The sequence below is a fragment of the Eretmochelys imbricata genome, chromosome 7, assembly GCF_965152235.1.
Source record: "Eretmochelys imbricata isolate rEreImb1 chromosome 7, rEreImb1.hap1, whole genome shotgun sequence".
NCBI lineage: Eukaryota > Metazoa > Chordata > Testudines > Cheloniidae > Eretmochelys > Eretmochelys imbricata.
The window spans coordinates 29723837-29746553 of NC_135578.1; the positions used below are offsets into that span (position 1 = coordinate 29723837).

The following is a 22717-nucleotide window of genomic DNA, read 5'->3' on the forward strand; positions in this document are numbered from 1 at the left end:
ACCTGTCCGTGTAGGGGATCATCGCTGCCCTCCTGCTCCGAGGAGAAGCTCTCCTCCTCCTCTTCCGAGTAGTTGTCGATGTCAGGGGACCGATCTGGAAGACACAGCTGGGGTTAGGCTGGAAGTCCAGCTTGAGAGCTTAGCACTGTCAGCAGAATTCGCATAGGGTCCAGGACACCACACATCACAGCCTAGCAGGTCAGAGCGTGCTCAGCAGTGCAGACTAGTCCTCCAGGGCAGTGCAGTCCAGCCAGAGCCCTAGTCTCTGTGTAGCCTGGCCTACGTTACAGATGGGATAGCAGGCAGCCGGCACTGGGCCTCTCCACCATCAGACAAGCACACGCCTTCTCTAGTGGAAAATACCACGCGGCCATATGTAGCCACAGAGTGGTCAGGACTCAGTTTTAAGGGTGATCCGAAAGAGAAGCGTGTGTCCTTTTTTGGTCATGCACAATATAGACGAGAGAGGCTTTAGTGGCTTGGCTTTCCATTAGAAATTCAGACCTCGGCTACCCTGGAAGGTTCTGTGGGTGACCGGAGAGCTAAGAGGGCTCCGGCACCATGGGACTCACCGAGGCAGGTCTGCTTGAGAAGGCCTTTTATGCCGACTCTTTCGAAAGCTGGGTTGTGCCACAGTAGTGCCTGGATGCCCTGCTCTGCTGGGGGGTGGCACAGACACCAGGGGAGCTAGGACCCGAAGGACTTACAGTCTAAACAGGCAAGAGGCTGAAGAAAAGCCGGATTAGTGACCCAACTGGGGGGATGGGGAAACCAAGGCACCGAGGGAAGGGTCACATTTGAGTGGCTTAGATTCATAGACTGTAAGGGCAGAAGGGACCATTGTGGTCATCTAGTCTGAGCTCCTGCATAGCCAAGGCCTCAGGGCTTCTCTGCACCAACACCTGGTTGAACTAGAGCAGAGCTGTTAGGAAAACAGACAACCTTGGTTTAAGAATTACCAGTGATGGAGAATCCAACACAGCCCGTGGCAGGTTGTTTCAATACTTAATTACCCTCCTTATGAAAAATGTATGCTTTAGTTCTAGTCTGAATTCATCTAGTTTCAACTTCCAGCCCCTGGCTCTTGTTAGACCTTTGTCTGCCAGACTGAAGGGCCCATTAGCCAATTTCTGTTCCCCGCGTGGGAGCTTACAGACCAAGTCACTCCTGAACCTTCCCTTTATTAAGCTAAATAGCTTGAGCTCCTGGAGACATGTATCCCCATCCTTTACTTCGGCACGTAAGGCCTTCCTTCCACGGTAACTCGGGCACTTCGGCACCTAAATCCCAGTGACTTTCAATGAGACTCAAGCTCCCTAAGTCGTGTTTGGAAATGGGACTTAGGCACAGTTACCATAAGGGACTTACTCAAGGTGGCCCAGGGAGTCAAACCCAGGTCTCCTAGGCAAGTGCTGAGCCACCAGACCAGCCTTCCACTGGATGAACAGCTGGTAGAAAATAAAGTCTGTTGAAGATTCAACCCCTCCCCACTTCATTTAAGGGATGAGAAAGCTCCCAGGCAGCTTCTTTGGGGTCTCAAAACCCCAGGGAACAGCCATCCCTGATACATCTAAGGTAAAAGCAAAAGAATCCTTTCAAACGCCCTAAAGGAGCAAATAAACTAGCACATGCCCAGTCAATCCTCCTCTGCCCCTCTCCTTCAGTCATGTCCAAAGACAGCATCCCCATGGCCCATAGCAGCCCATAGCCCTTCTGATTGCAGCCCTGCCTGCATCCAATGACTAGAGAACAGTCGCTCTGTGCAGGGTGTGGAGAAGTGTGGAATATGGAGCCAGCCCAACATCTGAGAGGAGCTGGCCATGGACTGACTGATGAACTTGGGAACTGTGCTGATTATTGAGCTGCAAACAGCTCCCTGCACTCCCTTTGGGACCATCTGGTATTTCCCATTATTTGACAGACAGTTATTTGTATCTGGTTAGTGTCTTTTGGGGGTGGGGAGTCATCCTTGGACACTATTAAAATAAAATAATTGCTTAAATTCCCACTCAAGGACAAAGAGCAGCTGGTGCTGGAGTTTGAGAGAGAGGATTTCATGGCTCACAATATTTACATTCCTGTTTCCTCACGCAATCTAGCAGAGTAGAACCACCTCTCCCTTTGCAGCAACAAGCCTGGCCCCTCTTTAGTGCCTTTCATTGGAGGCTCTCACAGCACTTTACGAGCATTAACACACACACACACACACACATCCAGACTTCCTAGAAGATAGGGCCAAGGGGTGTGGCACACACACCACATACACACTGGGGGGATATCTCCACTAATATGCTCAGCAGCTAAATTGTTAACCATATTGACATGTACATTGTCATCGGTATGCTTCAGAGTTAACATCCTGTTGAGATGAATGAGGTTCCATTTGATGATGCTTGTTTCAGGCTGCCTGCAGACTAAGGCAGACACTACTACATCCTTCACACGTGGAGCAACCATAAGAACTGCACAGATTTGTTTTTAATGAAAGCTAGATAAAAGAGTACGATTCTGTGGCAAAGACTAAATTCTGCCACCACAGAGGAACTTAGGCTCTGTCTATGAGAGACCTGGACTGATTTCTATTTGCCTCAATATGCCAGACAGGAAAGGGTGCAGATTTCCAGATTAACAGGTGCCCCCGCCCCCCATCAGTGCCCACTGCCTTCCCTTGTCGGGTCACGCAGTTACTGGTAATAAACCCAAATATTAAAATAAATCCAACACAGAGCCTGCATCTCCATCAGTTTCCCTGGCAACCAGATTTACTGCCTAGGCAGCCATCCACGACAGTATCATAAACGGAAGGATTCCAAGACGCAGGGCTAAATATAGCCGTGTTGGAAGGAATTAGTCTCCATTGTTCAAACAAGATCTGATGCGAATGGACATGGTGGAACTGGGCCCTGAGCAGGGTTTTGCCTTCACTTCTGCAGATTAAACACATTAAAACCCGAGACTGAATCGCTGTACAGGTAACCAAGAGGGGGCTGATGCCCAGCCAGCTGCTGTTCGCACCTGAGCTGTGCCACAGAAGCACCAGGAACACATGTAGCTGCGCGGGGATAGAATGTAACTGAAGAGGCTCCATGTGCTTTCTAAGGCACTGCCTCCAACCATGCATACAAGAGACTAGCAGAGCTGTACAATGCAGAATGGAACCAGCAGGCATGTGGCTTTTACAGCTGGTAGGTTTCAGGGATCAAGAAAAATCTGTTCTGCTTCTGAGACTTTAGTCAAGCCAAGCCTCTGGAGAAAAGTGTTTTTGCCACAGTGTGGAAATGCAGCTCCCTCTGGGGAGGAACGTGTAGCCACACTCTATAACAGCTCAGGACAGGAAGGAAAGAATTCTCGGTCCCAGGGAAAAGGCAGAGCGGGGAGGGAATTTAGGGAGGTAGAACATAATTCCCCCTGGTGGAGTTTGGCCAGGACACTGGCTCCAACACCCCAGTTCTAGCAGACAGCAAGTGACTCCCTCAGGAACTTTAATGACCAGGTCAGGACACTGGCTCTGCTTCATCTGAAGGAGGCACCACCTCCAGCACAGTGTCCCCTGCCACCCACCCCTCTCCCAGCAAGGAGGGAGGGGGGCACATGCTCAATGGAGAGGATCGAAAACACCTGGGCCCCATCTTGGCAATAGCTGCAGCTCGCTGTGCTAACTGAGTATTACCGAGCTGTGCACCTGCCTAGGGATGCTGGCTCCACGGCAGCCAATGAACTTCCCCTCTGGACACCCCATGCCCAAGCCCCACCACCCCAAACTAGTCCCCTCCTTACCGGACAGTTTCGACTTAAGCCCTTCGTGATCAATTGGCTGGCTGGACAGAGAGTAGATTTTAATCTCAGCAACGGGCACAGAGACGTCCTTCACGTTACTGTGGAGTCCAAGCACCAGAGCTCCTTCGCTGGGGTGCTGCATGACCTGGGCAGGGGAGACACCACGTGGCATGTACTCCCAGCGGGCCCCGCAGGAGGCTACTGAGACTACCGAGCCCATCACCCACACCGAGACTGTGGCTCCACATGGGCCAAGCTGACACAAGACTGAGACAGCTCTGCTGGTCTAGGTGTCTCTGGCTAGGTCCCACCCCTGAGCCCAGCCTAGGGACACAGCACTCTGCCTCTGCCTGAGCTAAAGAGGGGGGGAGGTTACATGTAATCACTTCTTCCCCATGGCCGTTCCTGGGGCCTCCCTCCTCCTCCTCACCTCAGCCATGTTGATGAGCCCAACAGCCAGAGTCTTGTAGCCCAGGATGGTCCGGTTTTTGTATCTCTTCCTTCTCTGTAGCATGATCTGCAGTTTGTTGGCATCTCGCTTCAGGAAGTGGGGGTACTGCAAGGGCAAGTGACAGTCAAGGGAGCAGCAACAACAGGGGGCCGCATGAGAGCCCAGTATGTTTGGGGTGCCAGGTGGCCCAGTGCAAGGGTGTGGGGGGCAGAGATCTGTCTGGGGGCTCCCATGGGGGTACTCAGGAAGGCTGCTAAAAACCCCATGTCCAGCCCTGCTAGAGAGAGACTCTCCCAACACACATCACGGGCTGATGGTGAGTGCGGGCACACTGCTGAAGACCGGCCTAGCGGACACTTGCTCGCCCAGGCTGGCAGGTAGCCAGGAGGAAGCGTGGTGCCCTGCTTATAGCGGACGTGCAGAGGGTGGTCAATACATGCCACGGCTTCCACTGGAGGAAGACCTGTCAGGTCATGCGGAGCCTCTGAGGCTCAGGAGAAGGCTTATTGGCCAAGCTACGATGATGATCACATCTCATGTTTCCAGGGGTTCAGAGGAGAGCTCTAGTGCTCAGGGAGGCATCCCCCCATCCTATCCCTCTTCCATGGACAGCACTGGGTAGCAAAGCCTCGTGCATCTTCCTCCCAGGCACCAAACAGCAGCTCCCACCTTAGGCACAGTGCTTGGTCTGATCAGTAAAAGCAGGCGGCCAGGCTACATGGGCTGGTGCTCAGAGCTAGTATGACAAAGCCATGGAAGTGGGATCTAAGATCCCGTCCACACCTGTTTGGTGATCAGCCCCCTGGTGGGATCCAGCTTGCATGGTGAGCAGCAGCCAAGGCTCAACAAGACCATAAGGGGCACACATTTACAATTCTCAGAGCTCGTAACTGCTTGTCCTGGGAAGCAGGGATTTATGCAGCACAGCGGACAGTCAGGCACAGAGGGTGAGCTGTTCTGTCCGGGGGCAGGGCGGCTGCAGCTCCACTGGCAGGAGAAAGAGGATGGGAAAATCTCATGCCACTACCTGCATGAGTAACAACGTGAGCAGAAGTGTCTTCTCTGGAAACAACCCATGCTAGGTTTGCAGATGGCAACTAGCATTGCGCAGGGAGACCAAGCACAGAGGGAGGGGGAATAACGTTCTGCCCTCCTGTCATGTCTTCCTCCAGGAATCCAAGTGCTCTACGAACTTTAATCCTCCTCTCTCTTTGGGAGGCAGGTAAATTATTCCCATCTTACACGTGGCAAAATTGCAGCACTGAAAGATGACGTTTTCAAAAGCACTAAAGTGATTAAGGAGCCTAAATCCCACTGAGTCCGATTTGGGCTCCTAAATCACTTTTGAAAATGGGTCTTTAGAACTGCATTTTTAGAAGTGCCAGTGATTTTACCCTTGAGCCAAGGACAAACTGAAGGAATAGCAGAGCTGGGACTAGAACCCACGACTCCTGGATTTCAGTCCCTGCTCTGCCCATTAGCTCACATTCCCTTCCAAAAACCAAGAACAGAACCCAGGAGTCCTGCTTGACAGTTCCCTGCCTTCCCATGCCTCCCACTGATTATACCTTCTTCCTGAAAGAAACCAAGTTAATTTCAAGAAGTGCCTGGAAGCCAACTGTTGAAAGAGGCAGTGTTCTGGATGGCTATTCTGAGCGTATCGCAGCTTCCAAAAGCTGCTACACAAGAGAGGCTTTAAGGAAGGGATCAGACAGGTCATGAACACCTTGAAATAATCCAGGAAGACAAATGTGTTATGCTCAATGTCTGAGCACAATACACAGCTCCAGGATACGCAGTCCAGGGCAGTACTTTGCATTCACTGGCCAATGAGGTGTGGCAAAAGCTTCATTGCCATTTTGAGCCTGTATTTAAAAAAACAAAGGGAGGATACAGTATCCCACATGAGAAATAACAAGGCTCTTTCTACGCCACTCTTTTGGCTGAGTGCAGGGAAGAAGGGGACATTCAGAACTGCTCCAAGGACCTGTCCCAGGCCAGGACTGGCTGCAAACACTTTCAATTGCTAAAAGAGATGGAAACTGCCAAAGGATGTCGTTACAACAGTTTAATTAATCAATTCTTATTACTGCCCACTGTGCATTTTCCTGCAGGATTAAAATCATTTGGAAATCCTCTTATGCTGTATTATCAGCAACATTTGGGTGTTTTTAAAGAGGGCAAAAAACTGGGGACGTGGGGGAAGCTAGTCTGCTTTGTGCATATCACTCTGCTTAGGAAGTTATAGTAGGCTGGTCAGTTTCACTCTGTGATCAGTGACACTGGCTCATATACTCTAGGGATGCTGGTTGGTTCCCCACATGAAAGGGGAAGGGTCACATCTCAAAAAGATACAAAGCATATCAGGAAAACACAAGAGTCCCATGGTACAAGGCTGACATTTGGGGCCTGAACTATCACACAGTCGCTTCTCTGCTGCCAAGATCTTACAAGGGTGGAGGGAGTTGTCAAAGGAGTCAAGCAGCAGGGACGAAACATGGCACGCTGCGTGGAGAGTGCAGCTGTAAGCCACTGATTTTGGGATTACTGCCTCATTCAATCTAGGTACTTGTACGGTCCCAGCACTGGAGTATCTGCATCCTCCATCATTAATGGCATGGCAGGGTTGCTTACAGTACCACGGGAATGGGCTCAACGACCCAGGAAGTCCAGTCCAATCCTGCATTCCTAAGAATGCTCCCATTTTACAGATGGGGAAACTGAGGTAGAGGGATGATAAAGGACTTGCCCAAGGTCACACTGGGAATATAATTTCGGTCTCCCACCCAACTGTTAGACTGGATTTAAGGCAGAGGGCAGGCAGGGGGAATGTCAAACAGGAGATGATGGTATTGTCATTGCTTGGAGCTTTCAAGGAAACCTGGTGTTATTAAGTGCAACTGTGCCTGTTCAGCTTGCCACTTCCAAGAGCTTTGTAGCCCTGTGGGCATTAAGGACTCTGGAAGGCCCCTCCAGCCAAGAGCAGAGGCTGTCTGAGCTGCTGAGGGACTCCAATTGTAATGCAAAGTTTCTCTCTATGGCTATGTCTACACTACCACAGTAAGTTGACCTATGCTATGCAACTCCAGCTACATGAATAACGTAGTTGGAGTCAACGTACCTTAGGTCGAGTTACTGCGGGGTCTACACCACAGGGAGTCGACAGGAGAAACTCTCCCTTCGACTTACCTTACTCTTCTCGTCGGAGGTGGGGGGGCGATGTAGAGTACAGGGGTCGACTGGAGAGCAATCTGCAGTCAATTTGGTGGGTCTTTACTAGACCCGCTAAATCAACCACTGGTGGATCGATCTCAGAGCGTGGATCCCGGCTGTAGTGTAGACCTGCCCTTGGGTATATTGGAAGAGACATAACCTTAAGCTGGTGCCACACGGGAGTTCCCACCTGTCAAGGAAAAGGCCTCTCCAGTTCAGAGCCCCACAGCTGCACGCACTCACCTGTAGCGAGAAGGTCAGCTGAAGCTCTGTCTCTACAAGTCCGCTGACCGGCAGAACAATCTCATTGGATCTCAGGATCCTCTTTGAGCCCTGTAACCAACACAGAGCAGACAGTGTGACATGCGTTCAGGATCAGGACAGGCAGAGAATAGTGCCCAAATCAGCACCAGCAGGGCAACCTGGCCCAGCACTGCCCCCACATCAACCTGTGCCAACCCCACCCTGGAGGGCCCAGCTACATGGAGAGAAGGTATCACAGCCTCCTGCTCATGCTGATCCTTGGCCACAGCTGTGAAGGGGGCTTGGGGGCGAGGACGGGATTGAAATCCACCCTCCATCTGTCCCAGAGGCCAGCTCTCCAATGCACTGCCTGGCAGATCTCCGAAGGGAGCGCCAATGCCACACCTGCACGTGTCCTGTAAGAAGCAGGCACTCCCCTGCTGCTGTTTCACTTTCAGCACCATTTTAAATCCCCCGGTTACCGAGCTCTGGATCCGGCAGCAGGCAGAGCGCTCCTGGAGACAGACCCAGACATAAGAAGAGCTTGTGCTGTGGGAATAACACTGGCATTTTCCAAGCGCCTGTCATCCGAGATCTCCTAGCACTTACCCCGCCCTCTGCCCCCACAGCATCTGGGCACCTCACAATCTTTACTGGGAGGTAGGGAAGGATTATCTCCGCTGTCCAAATGGGGAACTGAGGCACAGAGGCCCGAGGTCACACAAGCAGTCTGTTGGAGCAGGGAATTGAGTTTAGGTCTCCCAGTCCCATGCTAGCACCCCAACCACCGGAGCAGCCCTTCTCCTCCAGTCTCAAAGCTGCTTAGAGACATGAAGGCTCTGGGGATTCTCCCCATTCCCAGCAGAGGGGAAGTTACAGACTAAGTGGCAGAGCCAGGAATAATACCCAGCATCCCCTGCTCCAGTCACTTCTCCCAGAGCACACAGACTCCCTGGGTGGCAGAGCCTCGCCTTCAAAGCCCCTGGCATCTTGTTACTACGACCACAGGAATCCTGACTCCAATTGCTCCCTGCTCTTACCACAGACAGTGGAAGACTTTGGGTACATGTGGCATGTCCCGCTCTGGGAGCTGATCCACACAAAAAAATAGACTCTTATCCCTACCAGAGAAAGACCGCACGAGAACCAATGGCTGAAAGCTGAAGCCAGAAAAATTCAAACTGAAACAAGGCACAAAGATTTAACAGTGCAGGTGATTAACCATTGGCACAGACAGCCAAGGGAAGTGTGTGTGTGGCGGGCGGGATTCCCCATCTCTCAGTGTCTCCAAATCCAGCCTGGCTGCCTTTTGTCAAACACTCGCATCTCGCCCCAGGGCAGGGGGAATGGGTGACGTTCTTTGGCCTGGGCCATCAGGAAGGTCAGACCAGTTCATTAGGGCCCTACCAAATTCATGGCCATGAAAAATGCACCACAGACTCTGAAATCTGGTCTCTCCCCACGAAATCTGGTCTTTTGCGTGCTTTTAGCCTATACTATACAGATTTCACAGGGGAGATCAGCGTTTCTCAAACTGGGGGTCCTGACCTAAAAGGGAGTTGCAGGGGGTTGGCAAGGTTATTTTAGAGGGGTTGCGGTATTGCCACCCCTTACTGCCTTCAGGGCTGGGTGGCGGGAGAGCAGCTCTGAAGGCAGCGTCCCACCAGCAGCAGCGCAGAAGTAAGGGTGGTAATACCATACCGGCCACCCTTACTTCTGCGCTGCTCCTGATGGCAGCTCTGCCTTCGGAGCTGGGCTTCTGGCCAACAGCCGCCGCTCTCCAGCTGCCCAGGTCTGAAGGCAGCACCCCGCCAGCAGCAGCGCAGAAGTAAGGGTAGCCGTACCGCAAACATCCCTACAATAGCCTTGTGACACCCCACCCTGCACAATTCCTTTTTGGGTCAGGACTCCTACAATTACAACACCATGAAATTTCAGATTTAAATAGCTGAAATCATGAACTGTAAAATTTTCAAAATCCTATGACCGTGCAATTGACCAAAACGGACTGTGAATTTGGTAGGGCCCTATAGATGATCTAATGGGCCTTTCCAGCCTTCCCATCTCTGAATCCCTTATTAGCTTATATGGTTACTGCTTTAGCTTTAGTGTTAGAGGCCTGTGCTTTTGTTGCAGAGGGTTACAGGATCTATCCCTGCTGATGACCTGTGGTGGGAATCAGGCCAATGCTGCCTAAAATGAGAAACAATAGGAGCACCCAGACTCATTGGACCCATAGCCAGCCTAGCCCAGAACCCCACTGCTGAGAGTGGCCAGCACCAGGTGCTGCAAAGACAGACACACAAACCCTGCAGCAGGCATGCAGTGCCAACCAAATCTGAGATGGTGCTTGTGAACTTAGCAGAGGGGCCCGTAGGTGGGGCCCTCCAACTGCTTTCTAGATGTTCAAGGCCTCGCTCATCAAAGAAAGTCCTGAGCAGAAACCCGCGATGCACCTCGCATCTCACCAGGCACCCACACATTTGGCAGCCTTGTCACACCTCAGCTGACACCCTTAGACTGAGAGGAAGGTGCACTGAGTTGCAAACCAGGAGACCATGAGTTTGAGGCTTGCCACTTCCATGGACTGCTGTTAATATTTCTGCAGGGTGCCTATACTGCTATCTGGGAACAGAAGCCAGGTCTCTTAATAGGACAGATCTTGTCCCACTGAGCCACATGATTTTCAGAGTGAATATGCCAGGTGCGTGCTCTTGGCTTTGCTGTCAAGAACCACCGCTCAAGCCATCAGACCCCACACGTCACCCAAAGCACTTCCTCACTGAGGGCAGGCAGGATTTGCATCAAATTCACACAACCATTTTCAAGCTGAGGTTTACGCTTTTATGCTAATTAGCTCATTAAATAATTTGCATGTATGTCCTACAAAAGAATTGCCCTGGACTCAGCAGTGATGCAAGTGCCTGAGGTCAGAGTTCCTCTGAAAGTTCTTCCTTGGCTCTCCAAGGCAGCGGTGTTGTGGGGGAAGTGCCACTCAAGCCCTGGCACTTGCAATCAAACGCAGGCTACTTCCCTCCCTCCCCTGACCCGCTGCGTGCTGTGATCCACACTGGTAAATGGCTGCTGCGTGTTGCAGAGGTGGCTGCATCTCAGCAGGGACAGAGCGAGCTATATATAGTTCCTAAAGCACTTTGAAATTCTTCTGCATGAAAACCTAATAAACCCAAGTTATTAACAGTGAGAAACATGATAGGGAAACAGCAGGAAGCAGACAGCAGTAAAAGGACATGCTCTCTTGGTAACAGCTCTCCTTAGACTGGACACAAATTACTGGTTCAAAACCCCCTAGCATTGGTTGGTAAGAACTTTCGGTGAGGTTTGGAGGTGGGACGGGGCGCGTTGCCATGACATGGTATCATTTGTACAGTCTATGGAAACCCCAGAGGGGAAGGGTTAAAACCCCCAGCAGTCAGTCAGTAATAAAAGCATGTCATCTCAGCTGTAACTAATTCACACTGGGATAAATTTTTAATTAAATGCATAGGGCTCTCTGGTAGGAGTGAGGATGAAGAAGGTCATCCCCCCCTCTCCTGTGATTAGACAGATGAGCTCTTGGCCTGACATATTTATTTTCCTCTTTGCCTTACACAGGAAGTGTGGACTGAATGGACTGAAGAGTTGCCGGGTCCAACGGGAGCTGCTGGAAAAGCCCCCAATGCAATGCTGATTTGTCCCTTACTGCAGGCTCTTTGGCTGGTCACTGCTGTCTTTAGGTCTCTCTCCAAATCACTGCTAGGCTGCTGGAGGAAAGACTAGTTCTTTTTTCAGTCATACTAGTTACACCTGCTAGATTAGCCCCAGCTGCCCCCAGCAATGCAGCATGGCTTCCACTTTGAGTATGATTAGTAATCCTGTTTATTGCTGTAGTGCCGAAGGGCCAGCCCAGAACGGGGCACCACTGTGCTAGGCCCTGTATAGAGTAGATGGTCCCTGCCCTGAAGAGCTGACAATCGAAACAGACCAAATGCAGGGTGAAAGGATGTAACACACAAGTAGAGTGAACTATGTAGTGGCAGTGAAGGGACACTGAAGGGAAGGGGGCCCGCGGCAGATGTGGAGTGGCGTAGTGGTGAAGATACTGTAAAGGAGGGAGAGAGTTGGAGCAAATCTCTAAGGCTTTGGCCCATCTCATGGGATGTTTCTTAGGAGAGACTATTCCCCAGCCTAGCAGATCTGACCATTAGGAAGCTTATTGCTCCTAGGAAGAGGCCACAGAACCGGGATCAGCAACTCCATTTCCAGTCCTGGCTCTCCCCCAGACTTTGTTCTGCTATCTCTGTGCATCGGTGAGAGGCAGGGGATGGTATTCCTGGGGCAGGCTAAGAGAGTTAATGTTTGCAAAGAATTTGGAAGATGAAGAAACAGAAAAAAATGTATTTGCGCTTACCTGAAAATTCCCTTTTACCGAGCAACAAGGTCCCCAGATCCATTACAATGGGTACTTCCATCTGCTTGAAGAACCAGGCCTGACAGTCACTGGCAGCAGGGGAATGCCTCACTAGTGAAGTCCCCTGCAGCCAAGAACTTTCACAGCCAGGATCATTCAGACCTAGTTTCCTAAATTACAGATGGTGGTAAATATACTTCGTGGGAAAAGCACAATTTCTCCTATTTCAAAGCATGGGAAATTTCAATGACAACAAATCCAAATCCTTGAACGTCAATTTCCATCTCTAGCCTGGATGATTCGTCTCCTGGGTGGGCTGGATATGTGGACCTTATTACTTGAAGAAAGGAACTTCGCAGGTAAGCAAGGATACATGTTCTTATACTTCTTCATGCTAAGGCTACAATGGACTTTCCAGGCACGAGATCTGCTACACTGTGATTTTCAGAGCAGCGTGCCCCCAGAGCAGGAAGCAGGATCATCCTAAACAGACATCCAAAACAAGGTAAATTATATCTCCTCCATCTTCCCCGGGGCACTAAGGCATGGAGAAGATTTCTCGCACTGGCTAAGATGCAGAAGTTGGTGAACTTACATATTGATGGCCATGTGGCTGTCCAGCCAGTCTCAATACAGGAGACATCACTACTCTGCTGTCTGACCGTCTGCGCTCCTATGGACGGGATTTGGATGCTTACCCGAAGGAGGACTATTTCTTGAATTTACGTAGGGAACAAAATGACTTCTGTACATTAAAAGAACAATACAGGGTCTCGTTAGAGAAAGCTCCCAACTTCAAACACCAGGAGGCCTGCTCTACTGGACAGGAAGTATGACGACACCTCCACAGGGGTTCAGTCTGGGTAGTGCTGTCAGGAGCAGAATGAGGATCCAAAGGTCGTGCCCTATGACCTTGCAGGTTGGAATAAAGCTGATGCCCTAAGAAAGCATTTAATATTGGGATCTGCACAAAATGTCCTTTGCTTGAACATGCTGAGAACATTACTCTGCAGAGACTTGACCTTTTTGCTTGGACACGCTGATACATTTGCAGTAACGCCCTCAGGGAGGTTCTCAAGGTTACATTTCACCAGGTTAGCATGGCAGTTAAACCAGGGACTTTGCACCCAGCCAGTAGAATACGTTCTGTTTGCTGAGCTCTCCTTCGGGGTGCATGGGGACAATGATCACCTCAGCCTGTATTCCTTTAAACCTGTCTGGTCACGGATGGGGGGCTGGTCTTGCAATAGCAGACCTCGTCTGTGAGCTAAAGACAAGGTGACAATCCTACACTCAGTTATCAGGTCTGAACGCCATTGCCTCTTCAGCCAGAAAGGAATAAAACGTATCACCACTTCTATCTCCTCACTAGCTTTTGTACTGCTCTGGGGAGCAGCGCCATAGGTAGGAAAACAAAGCAGGGACCTCACCCAGGTTTGCAAGATGTCATTCACCACCTTACATTCCAATACAGAGAGGCTACAGGGCACTTTATTTACAGTTTCCAGATGCAAGGCAGTTGATCACCAGCCCACCAAACTGGTTTACAACTAGAGATATTTCTGGGCGTAGGAGTTACTCTGCTAATCCGACTTCTGCTGCGAAAGTCTTGGTGTTCATCTCCACCTTGGTGGGCAACGTACATAGAGATACCAACTTTGCTCTGCCCAGGACAGGAGAGTTTCTCTCTGGGGAAGGGCTGATAGGGTTTCCATACACACTAGGAAAAACACAATCACACACGCTGACTGTCATGACCAGAACAGGTCTGTTATCCGTGGAAGCTCCGAGACCTCAATGAATCACTGGTCCAGCTGGTGGATGTGGTACTCTCATTCTGGTTCCCATTCCCTGAACTGAATGAAGAAGATCCCTTAAAAAAAAATCTGATTCTCTGCGTTCTCCAGCTGTGGGGGCGGGGGATGGAATATACACTTAGAGCTAGATCTCTGCCAATGGATGTGACAAGGCAAGATGTAGAGGGGATACCCAGAATTACTACATAGGACTCAGAGGAAGTCAGGATCACTGAAGCATGCCTGTCTGGGAGATCAGAATTCTCCATAGGCTCCAATAAGAATTGGATAATTTCTCTGGCACACCACTTGTTTTCCTTTATGGCCATCATCATCTTCTGAGTGGAGTCCTCATACCTGCTAGTATTGGTCCTAAGCCCTAGCTTATGATCGACTTTCCAGGCACCATGTGTCTGTGTTTGTCCTGAAGCCAAGCTACTCCAGGAACCATACCACTCATGTGTTTGCTTCAGCTTTCTCTCTGTACAGAACCCCATCAGAAAAGTCGTCCAGGAACCGATTAAGTGAATTTCCTTCTTCCCTAAGGACAGTTTTACTGCTGCCATGATCCTGGAGAGGGACCCTGGGAGCACACGTCAGAGCAAAGGGAAAAGACTGCCATCCATCTGCAAAACAAGAGAATTGTCTGGGGATGGGAAAATGGGAATGCTCTGAAGTCAAGCCTCCTTCAGGAACATATTTAGTTATTTCAGACAAGGCCCTGCTCTGCTCGTTTGGGGTTTCCCTCAGCAGAGCTCAGCAGCAGGGAGGGGTCAGGGTTGCCACTGGGGAGGCAGAGAAAACTGGAGGGGGTGCTGCAGCCAGTGACTCTCAGGCTGGGTCTGCCCCGAGCTGAAGCAGGCTGGCATATCCACTGGAATGGCTCTGCAGACCTTAGCATGTAAAAGAAAGCACCATATGTGCTTTTTAAGGCCATCCTGAATAATTCCTCTTCCCTACTGGCATTTACAACCCCGGCCAGCAGCAGTGTGTGTCTCCCTTTTCCTCCAATCGGTTTTTCTGATTTTCACAAAATCAAAGGGTGCTGTCCATGGATGCCTAGAACACTCCCTGGAATTTTGGAATCTATTGGATGTAGCATTCAAAAGCTATCGCAGAGCAGGCCAACAGAGAAGTGTTATTGATTTGGGCGTAAGACCTCACTGGGCTTGGCCAATAAAGCTGCAGATACAGTTTTTAGTTCGGCTGTAGTTCTACAGGCTTTGCACCCAAGATTTCAGAGCACTTTGCAAAGGGTGGCAGTCAGGAGCCCCCTTTACAGATGGGGAAGGTAAGGCAGAAAAAAGGTGAGATAAATGACCTGCTGAAGGCCTCAGAGAGCAGGATCTGAAGTGGGAACAGAACCCAGAATGTCCAGTTCTTATAGCTGCAGGCTACTTTCAGAGGTGAACCCAGCATGAGTCAGAACAATCCAAGCTGCACAAGCCTGGCAAGAGCCTACAGGAGGTGAGACTTTGCCCCACTTTCTCAGACTAAAATGTTAACTCTGGGCCCTAATGACAGCAACACCAACGTTAGAAGCGGGAAAGTTCAATTTTGAAGATCTGGACAATATATTGTGAATGGATTCTCGTTCTGATGGCTCAAGTGTCCAGAATGTAATGTGTGGTGGAAATTCTGAGGGCATCCCTTTCCACCCCGGGTAATTAATCATCCAAGTGTCCTAGCTAAAGGGCTGCAGACATAGTGACACTGCCTGAATTAAACCCCCTGAGCTCCTGAAAGGAGGGGTTAATTTCTTCATGCCCTTTCAAACACAGAAAGCAGCTGCACAGATTAACCAAAAGTGATTCAGCCCTCAACCTCCTCTCCAAGTTCTGCAGGGAATCCCCACAGGGCATCACAGCCGGAGATCTGGATCATGCTGGCTCTCTCAGACAACGGGGGAGAGAGACAGTGGTAGGGAATGTGTGTCAAGCACGCCAATGATCTCTTGCAAAGCTGACAATCTGAACGGTAGGCAAGAGCAACCACTTTTAGCGAGACTCATTACAGGGGAGTGGGAAAGAAGAGCTCCCGGGCATCACCTGACATACAGCTGCAGACATCGAAACTGGCACAGAAAGATGCACAACGACAGCTTGGATTAAACATTTATTGATGATGCAGGGCTTACATTACGTTAGCAGATCAGTAAGCAGCGGACGGGCCAATGTTCATTCCTCATGCGCCCAATTCAAGAGGATTACCAGAAAGACCACAACAAGTTACATCTGTAACAGCATTCACCTAACTGGAGCAGGGACAACACTGACCTCCTAGCGTTCCCCAACACCACCAGTGTCCCACGCCTCCCTCTTGTCCAAGGGCTGGGTGCACAGAGAAAATCTTGTTGCTTGCTTGTTTCCCCAGATCATCTCTCGGCTCCAGACTCTCTACAGAGAATGATCCTGCCCAGGTCTTCATTTTCTGGCTTGGCTGCTGTAACCCGCTCCCTTCTGGGCTCTCTGACACGCCCCGTGTCCCACTCCACACCAGGAAAAGCGCATCTGCTAAGATCACGAGCCTGATCTGACCCTGTCACTGGCTCCCCTTTCTCCACCACTACCTTTGACTGCAAAACACTGCTCACTCTGCTCCCCACCTGGCTGTCCTCTCCACTCAACAGCCTGTCTGGCCACTTCCCCTCCCCCACACACACCAGGTCTGCATGGGGCTCCTCACCTAGGCCATTCCTCTGCCCATCAGTCAAGTCCCTCCTAAGACCTGCCTCTTTCATGATACCTTAGAAAAAATTGCTCTTTAAACATTCCGGTTTGATTTACATCCTTGCCCTGCTGGGCTGCTCCTCACTGCTTGAATAATGTCAACTCACCCTCATCCCCTGCTGCTTTGATTCCCCCCCTCTCCCTCGTGGACCCCTACCACCACCACCACCACCCACACACAGCCCACCTCATTGTAGCAGTCCCTTGTCAGCACTTTCTTGTTCTGAGGGAGGAGAGATTGGCTGGAGGGCAGATTGTTCTGGAGGGCAAGGACCTCGCATGTTAGAGATTTCCCCTAAATTATACCTATCTTCTAGCTCTTACATAGAGCTCTTCATGCGGAAATCACAGTGTGCTTTACACAGGTGGGCATAGCCTCATTTTCAGATAGGGAAACTGAGGCACCAGGCAGGGAAAAAGTCAGCAGGAGACCAGGCAGGCAGCAGCAGTGACTAGTTAGCTTGGAACCCCTCCACCCTGCTCCCACATGCAAAACACACCACCTTCAGCCGCTGACTGGGCACACTGACCTGCAGCTTCACAGCGATCACCACCGAGTTTAGGTCCTTGTCCATCTCCTTCAACATGATAAGCTTCTTCAGGGTCAAGCTGAACAACCTGTCAGGAGAAGAGAAACTGTCAGAACCAGGACGGAGCAGCTGGGAGATGCAGGAAGAGATGAAGCATTCCTGAAGCTAAACAGGGAATCAGAGGTTGTAACAGATGCAATCCACTCATGGCTTTCTACTCCATCAGGCAGCTCTTCAGAGCTTTGCGCTACAAGCAGGTTGGAGTAGACACTCCCCAAGGCTGTCTACATGCTCTTGTGCATTTCTGTTGTGCAAATATTTTCCCAGCTATGTGCCTGGCCCATCCAGCCTCTTGCAATACAAACAGCGCTCAGAGAAAGAGAAAGGAAGCTCATGTGGGAGTCAAGCCATACTGCAGCTGACCTGCTTTGAACTTATGATCTTTGACGGCAACTCAAACCTGTTCCGTTCAGTCTGAGCCTCTGGCAGTTCTGGGCTTGATGTAGAAGTTACCGGGTGAGGTGCTATGGACTGTGATAGGTAGGAGATCAGATTAGAAAAGAACAGGCCTTCCGGCCATAACATCTATGGACTGCACTAAATGCACGGAAGGCACATAGGTCAACACACAGGTAAAGCTCTGATTATCCAGAGCCAGGTCTCGGGGGGGGCCATGCCAAACCTTTGAGTAATGGGGGTTTTGGCTACCAGTGATTTTCACTGGTTTGCACGGTCTGTGTGCTGTCATGAGCAGGGGGTGGTGAAGTGCAGGCCACACATTAAAGGATCTTTGAAAATAGATTTCAAAGGACGCCCATTGTGAGAGACACTTTGTACTTTACCAACAGCCTGATCTGTCCCAGAAAAGTCGGGACATCTCCTTTCACTGAGCAACCAGCTCCACCCACATTATAGTGGGTCTGCAGGTTTGGGGGGAAACCTGACCTGCCAGTCACTGCCAGGAAGGGGTACAGCCCAGGCCCCAAGGACCTTCCTGCTCTGTGGAAGTTACCTGCTTGGCTGACTGACAGAATCCTCACAATCTGCTTCCAGAAAAACTCAAGACCGCTACGTACTGCAGAGCTCAACAGAAACAGGCGCGTTTCTCCACTGAGCCAAACCCTGCACCAGCTCCTGTAGCAACATTCTGGGTCTGTGGACCTCATTATGCAGAGAAAGAAAACCTTCAGATAGCTCAGATACACTCTCCTCTTTTCCCTCCTATTAAAGTCCTAAGATCCATTCCTGTGGGACCCTGATGGCAGTATGGACCTGGGCAGGGAGACTACCTACAGACAGAGACTGAGCGGCGTTTTCATTTGTGCCAAAGGGACTTAGGAGCACAAATCCCATTTCAAGAGAACATCACTTGGGTGCTCTGAAAATTCCACCCACTAACTGCATTCTCTGTACTGGAGGGACCAGAGATTGGAGCAAAGGGAGAAAACTCCTAGTAGATCTCCCACTAGGACACATGCAATTGTCCTTCAAAGTGGCCACCACTGTCCCCTGGCAGTGAGCTCTGACATTAGCCACATAACCTTTCCACTGGGTAGACCCCAGAAACACACATCAGCCATTTGAAAATGACAGGCTAGGAGGTTCTCTCTCCCTTTGATTCTCGTTGGAGAAGGCTATCAAATGGCAGGACAGCTTAGGGTCAATCTTGAGGGCTGACTCTGGACAAAGGACCTCTTTGGGAAACGGGTTATAGTGTTCACAGCCCCAGTGCGCTTCTAAGGGCAGAGAGAGCAATGAAGACTCCAAACGTAGGGGAGGGGAGATAAGGAGATAAAGAGACACTTCCTTCGCGGTGCAAATGCATGTTCCATGAGAGCAGTGGGGACCAGATCCAGGTGCCAGGGGCTGAGATGGAATGACACTGCCAGAGATGCTGCCTTCTGTGCTAAGGATAGTGAATAACCACAGGGATCTTTCTGCGCAGGACAGGTACAGTTGCACCTCCCTCTGGAGGCAGGAAAGCCTCCTTCCCAGCTGTCCAATTAGCACATGGTAAATGGAACTCTTCACTCCACAATGCCCCTTGCTTATGCAGGGAAAGCTGGGCCTTGGGCTCCATCCACCTCTACCCTGCCTCCTCTCCAAGGACCAAGCCCCAGGACTGGGCACCCCCCTCAGATGGACGCTACAACCTTTGGGGGCGCCAGCGAGTGCTCTCCAGCTTGCATCTGAAAAGGCATCACTCCTCAGCCACCAGAGAGGTGACTGCAGAAAGGCCCCTCCTGCCGGGGAGCGCTGGAAGTGCCGATCTCAGAGCAGTGCCGTTAGTCAGACAGGCACCATCCCTGTTTGCTCCCCGGAGCAGAATTGTGTGCGTGGCTGGCAGACTCTTCTGATCAGGACACAGCAGTAACTCCTCCATGTGAACCCGTTGGGGAGCGTCTGCCACTACTGTCTCTCAGTGGTCCCCCACTGTGGCAGCCCAAGAAGCAGTAGATGGGGATGCCTTCCTGCCAGGGTTCCTTTCATGGCAAGCCCTTGGTGAATACTCTGGGAGCAGTGGCCAGAGCAAGAGGAAAACCCCATGCCGGAAATGCTATCTTCCTAAAGTAAAGCACAGGGGCCTGTGTGGCATCAATAAATGGTGATATGGAGGAAGCGTCCTTCTCATCTCTAGGCAACAGGGAAATCATCTGGGTCGGCCGGCGCCTGAGTAGCTTCGGGGATCTTGTGTTAAGTAAGGCACTTGATGAGAAGCTAGGAGGTCTGGTTCTAGTCCCCGCTCTGCCACTGGGCGAGCTTGAGCAAATCACTTCCCCTCCATGCCTCTGTTTCCCCATCTGTAAAATGGGAGTAACAAGACTTCCCCACCCCACAGAGACAAGATGCTCAAATACTTCAGGATGAATCCCTATTGCTCAAGACCAAGCCAGTGGCTCAGTCACTAGACCATGGTAACTTAAATGCCATGGTTTTGTAGCTGTGCATCCTTAGATTTCTATCAGATCCAAGTTCTCATTTGCAGGTTTTAGTGACTACTTTACTAACTCCTCATATCCATACTCGAGGAGTAATGAAGTCCCAGGATGCACCGAAGGCAGCACCTTCCTCTTTCAGAGATGAAGGGGAAACAGAAGGCTAGAAGGAAGAAACAGATGCTTTCCAGAGTCCCTCACACCACCACCTTCTCTCTCCAGGCTACGTCACTGCAATAGAAGCCCACTCGAAGCACTGCTATTAGACAGGAAGCCAGCAGCATGACAAAAAATGAGTCAGGAGGACAAAAAAGAGTTTGCAGGGCAGATGGTTCCACCTAGGACTCTTTCAGGGCCGAGTTCAAACAGACGTGAAACCCAGGTTGAGGCCTCACAGCTGTCTGACCCCCATCACCACTGGAGCTGAGCACCTTGCCCTCTTTAACACAATAGGTTTTAACCTGCACCCATACCATGAAAAAGGGAACCATCGCCTCTTTGCCGAGCTCACTGACCCAACTCTCAGCGGCATGAAGCCTCCAAGTTCTCTCCTGATCAATCTTTGACCTGACGTCAGAGCCAACACCACTCTAACTTTTTGCTAGGACTAGTTTAGAAGGTTAGGTCTGTGCTATTTATGGACAAACTAAGGAGGCCAGACCAGATGAACATGTAACAGGTCACCATGTTCTATTAAGAAAGGTGGGGGTCACCACAGCTGGGAATTTAGGGGAGATCTGCCCCAGGGCCCTAATCTACAGCAGAGCCAAGAACTGAACTCAGATTTCCTAAGAGCAGTCCCGTACTTTACATCCCATCAAGCCCAGGACAATCTCTAGCAGTTGGAAATAAAGAAGCAGAAGAGGAATAAAAGGCAGGTGGCACCAGAATTGGTTAATTGCAAAGAGAAGCCTCTTGAGATGCAGCCTGTGTACTACCAGGCACATGGTAGGTCATCCATGACTCACTGTTCATCTGCACAGATGACTGCAACTGCAACAGTAGCACATGCCACAGCTCAGGAAGGAGACAGGTAAGTGCACGGGGTTCAGGGAGGCATAGCTTTATTGTGAAGGTGAGAGAAACTGGGTAAGGACCTGCCGCCAGCTTACAGCAAACACATAAGGTGCTGACTGAGGAAACATAATGCTGCTTCTACTTCCAAAACAACTTTGTCTTTCAAGCAGTGTGATCTTTTTAGAGCCACAGGAGCTAAGTGGAGCCCAATGTAGGAATATCTATTGTTATCTGCACAGCTGCTGTGACAGATAAGAGGCCAGCACAAGGGAACTCCAAACCGGCAGCCTTTTTGCATAACATGGAACCTCACAAATGCTCAGTACAGTTACATACATTCTTCACTTACATGGGAACTGCTGTTGTATGGGTTTCCACATGCTCTGAGAAAAGTTAAAAAACACAGGCAATTCCCAGGCAAAAACCTCTGTTAAAAGGGAGTGTGACAGGGTTGGGCCAGATGGCTACAGCAGAGTGATTTTTTTCATGTTTTTGTATATTTATTTCTACAACCATGATGGCTAAAAAAAACACTATTTCATTTCAAACAAAATTGTACAATTAGGAACCACTGAATGTTCCCCACAACACACAGTTTTTTAACAGTTGTAACTTCTCTTCTTCCCCCTCACCTACTATTAAGGATAGATTGCACAAAGAAGAACTTCTCCGATAGATAGCAGTACATGAAGCTGTAACAATCTGCTCATCGAAGGCAGATATATTAGCCCCAGGTTAAGTAGGTCCCTTTTCCCTGGGTAAGGTAACAGGGAAGGTTCCAGAACAATCAGGAACTTTCTGGAAACAATTAAGGCAGACAGGCTGATTAGAACACCTGCAGCCAATCAAGAAGCTGCTAGAATCAATTAAGGCAGGCTAATCAGGACACCTGGATTTAAAAAGGAGCTCACTTCAGTTTGTGGTGCGTGCGAGGAGCTGGGAGCAAGAGGGCTGAGAGTGAGAAGGCGTACTACTGGAAGACTGAGAAGTACAAGCATTATCAAACATCAGGAGGAAGGTCCTGTGGAGATAATAAAGAAGGTGTTGGGAGGAGGCCGTGGGGAAGTAGCCCAGGGAGTTGTAGCTGTCGCACAGCTGTTACAGGAGCCACTGTAGACAGCTGAAATCCACAGGGCCCTGGGCTGGAACCCGGAGTAGAGAGCGGGCCTGGGTTCCCCCATCCCTCCATCCCCCCAACTCCCTCACTGATACTGGAGGAGTTGAACTGGACCGTGGGTTCCACCAGAGGGGATGGTCTCTGGCCTGTTCCCCGATCCACTAGGTGGATCAGCAGAGACTGTGGGGATTGTTCTTCTTCCTTTCCCCATGCTGGCCAGTGATGAGGCTAACTGAGTGAACGGCAGATTTGAGCCACAAAAGTGGCCAAACTGAGGGCTGCCGTGAACCTCTGAGGTGAGAAAATCCGCCAATAAGCGCAGGACCCACCAAGGCAGAGGAGGAACTTTGTCACAGGAGATAAGGTTGAGCAGATGCATCCCAACCATTACCTAATACCGTCCGTGAGCTCCCAGCATATGGAGAGTTAACAGAAGATGTCTTAGTCAGAAGAACGATCAGTGCTGTCCCCAGACGGATCAGGCAGGATTTGAGGGGTGG

At 50.4% G+C, this 22717-nt stretch overlaps 1 protein-coding gene across 4 annotated transcripts in view; it reads right to left on the bottom strand.

Moving 5' to 3' along the window:
- PACS1 (phosphofurin acidic cluster sorting protein 1) overlaps window positions 1–22717 on the bottom strand; it is a 104102-nt gene that overhangs the window by 30680 nt on the left and 50705 nt on the right. For all 4 annotated transcript variants that reach the window (XM_077821070.1, XM_077821073.1, XM_077821072.1 and 1 more), the window contains exons 2-6: window positions 17148–17235; window positions 7685–7774; window positions 4208–4333; window positions 3778–3922; window positions 3–94 (exon numbers count right to left, since the gene is read on the bottom strand). In XM_077821070.1, the coding sequence (XP_077677196.1) occupies window positions 3–94; window positions 3778–3922; window positions 4208–4333; window positions 7685–7774; window positions 17148–17235 (541 nt within the window). The remainder of the gene's footprint in view (window positions 1–2; window positions 95–3777; window positions 3923–4207; window positions 4334–7684; window positions 7775–17147; window positions 17236–22717) is intronic.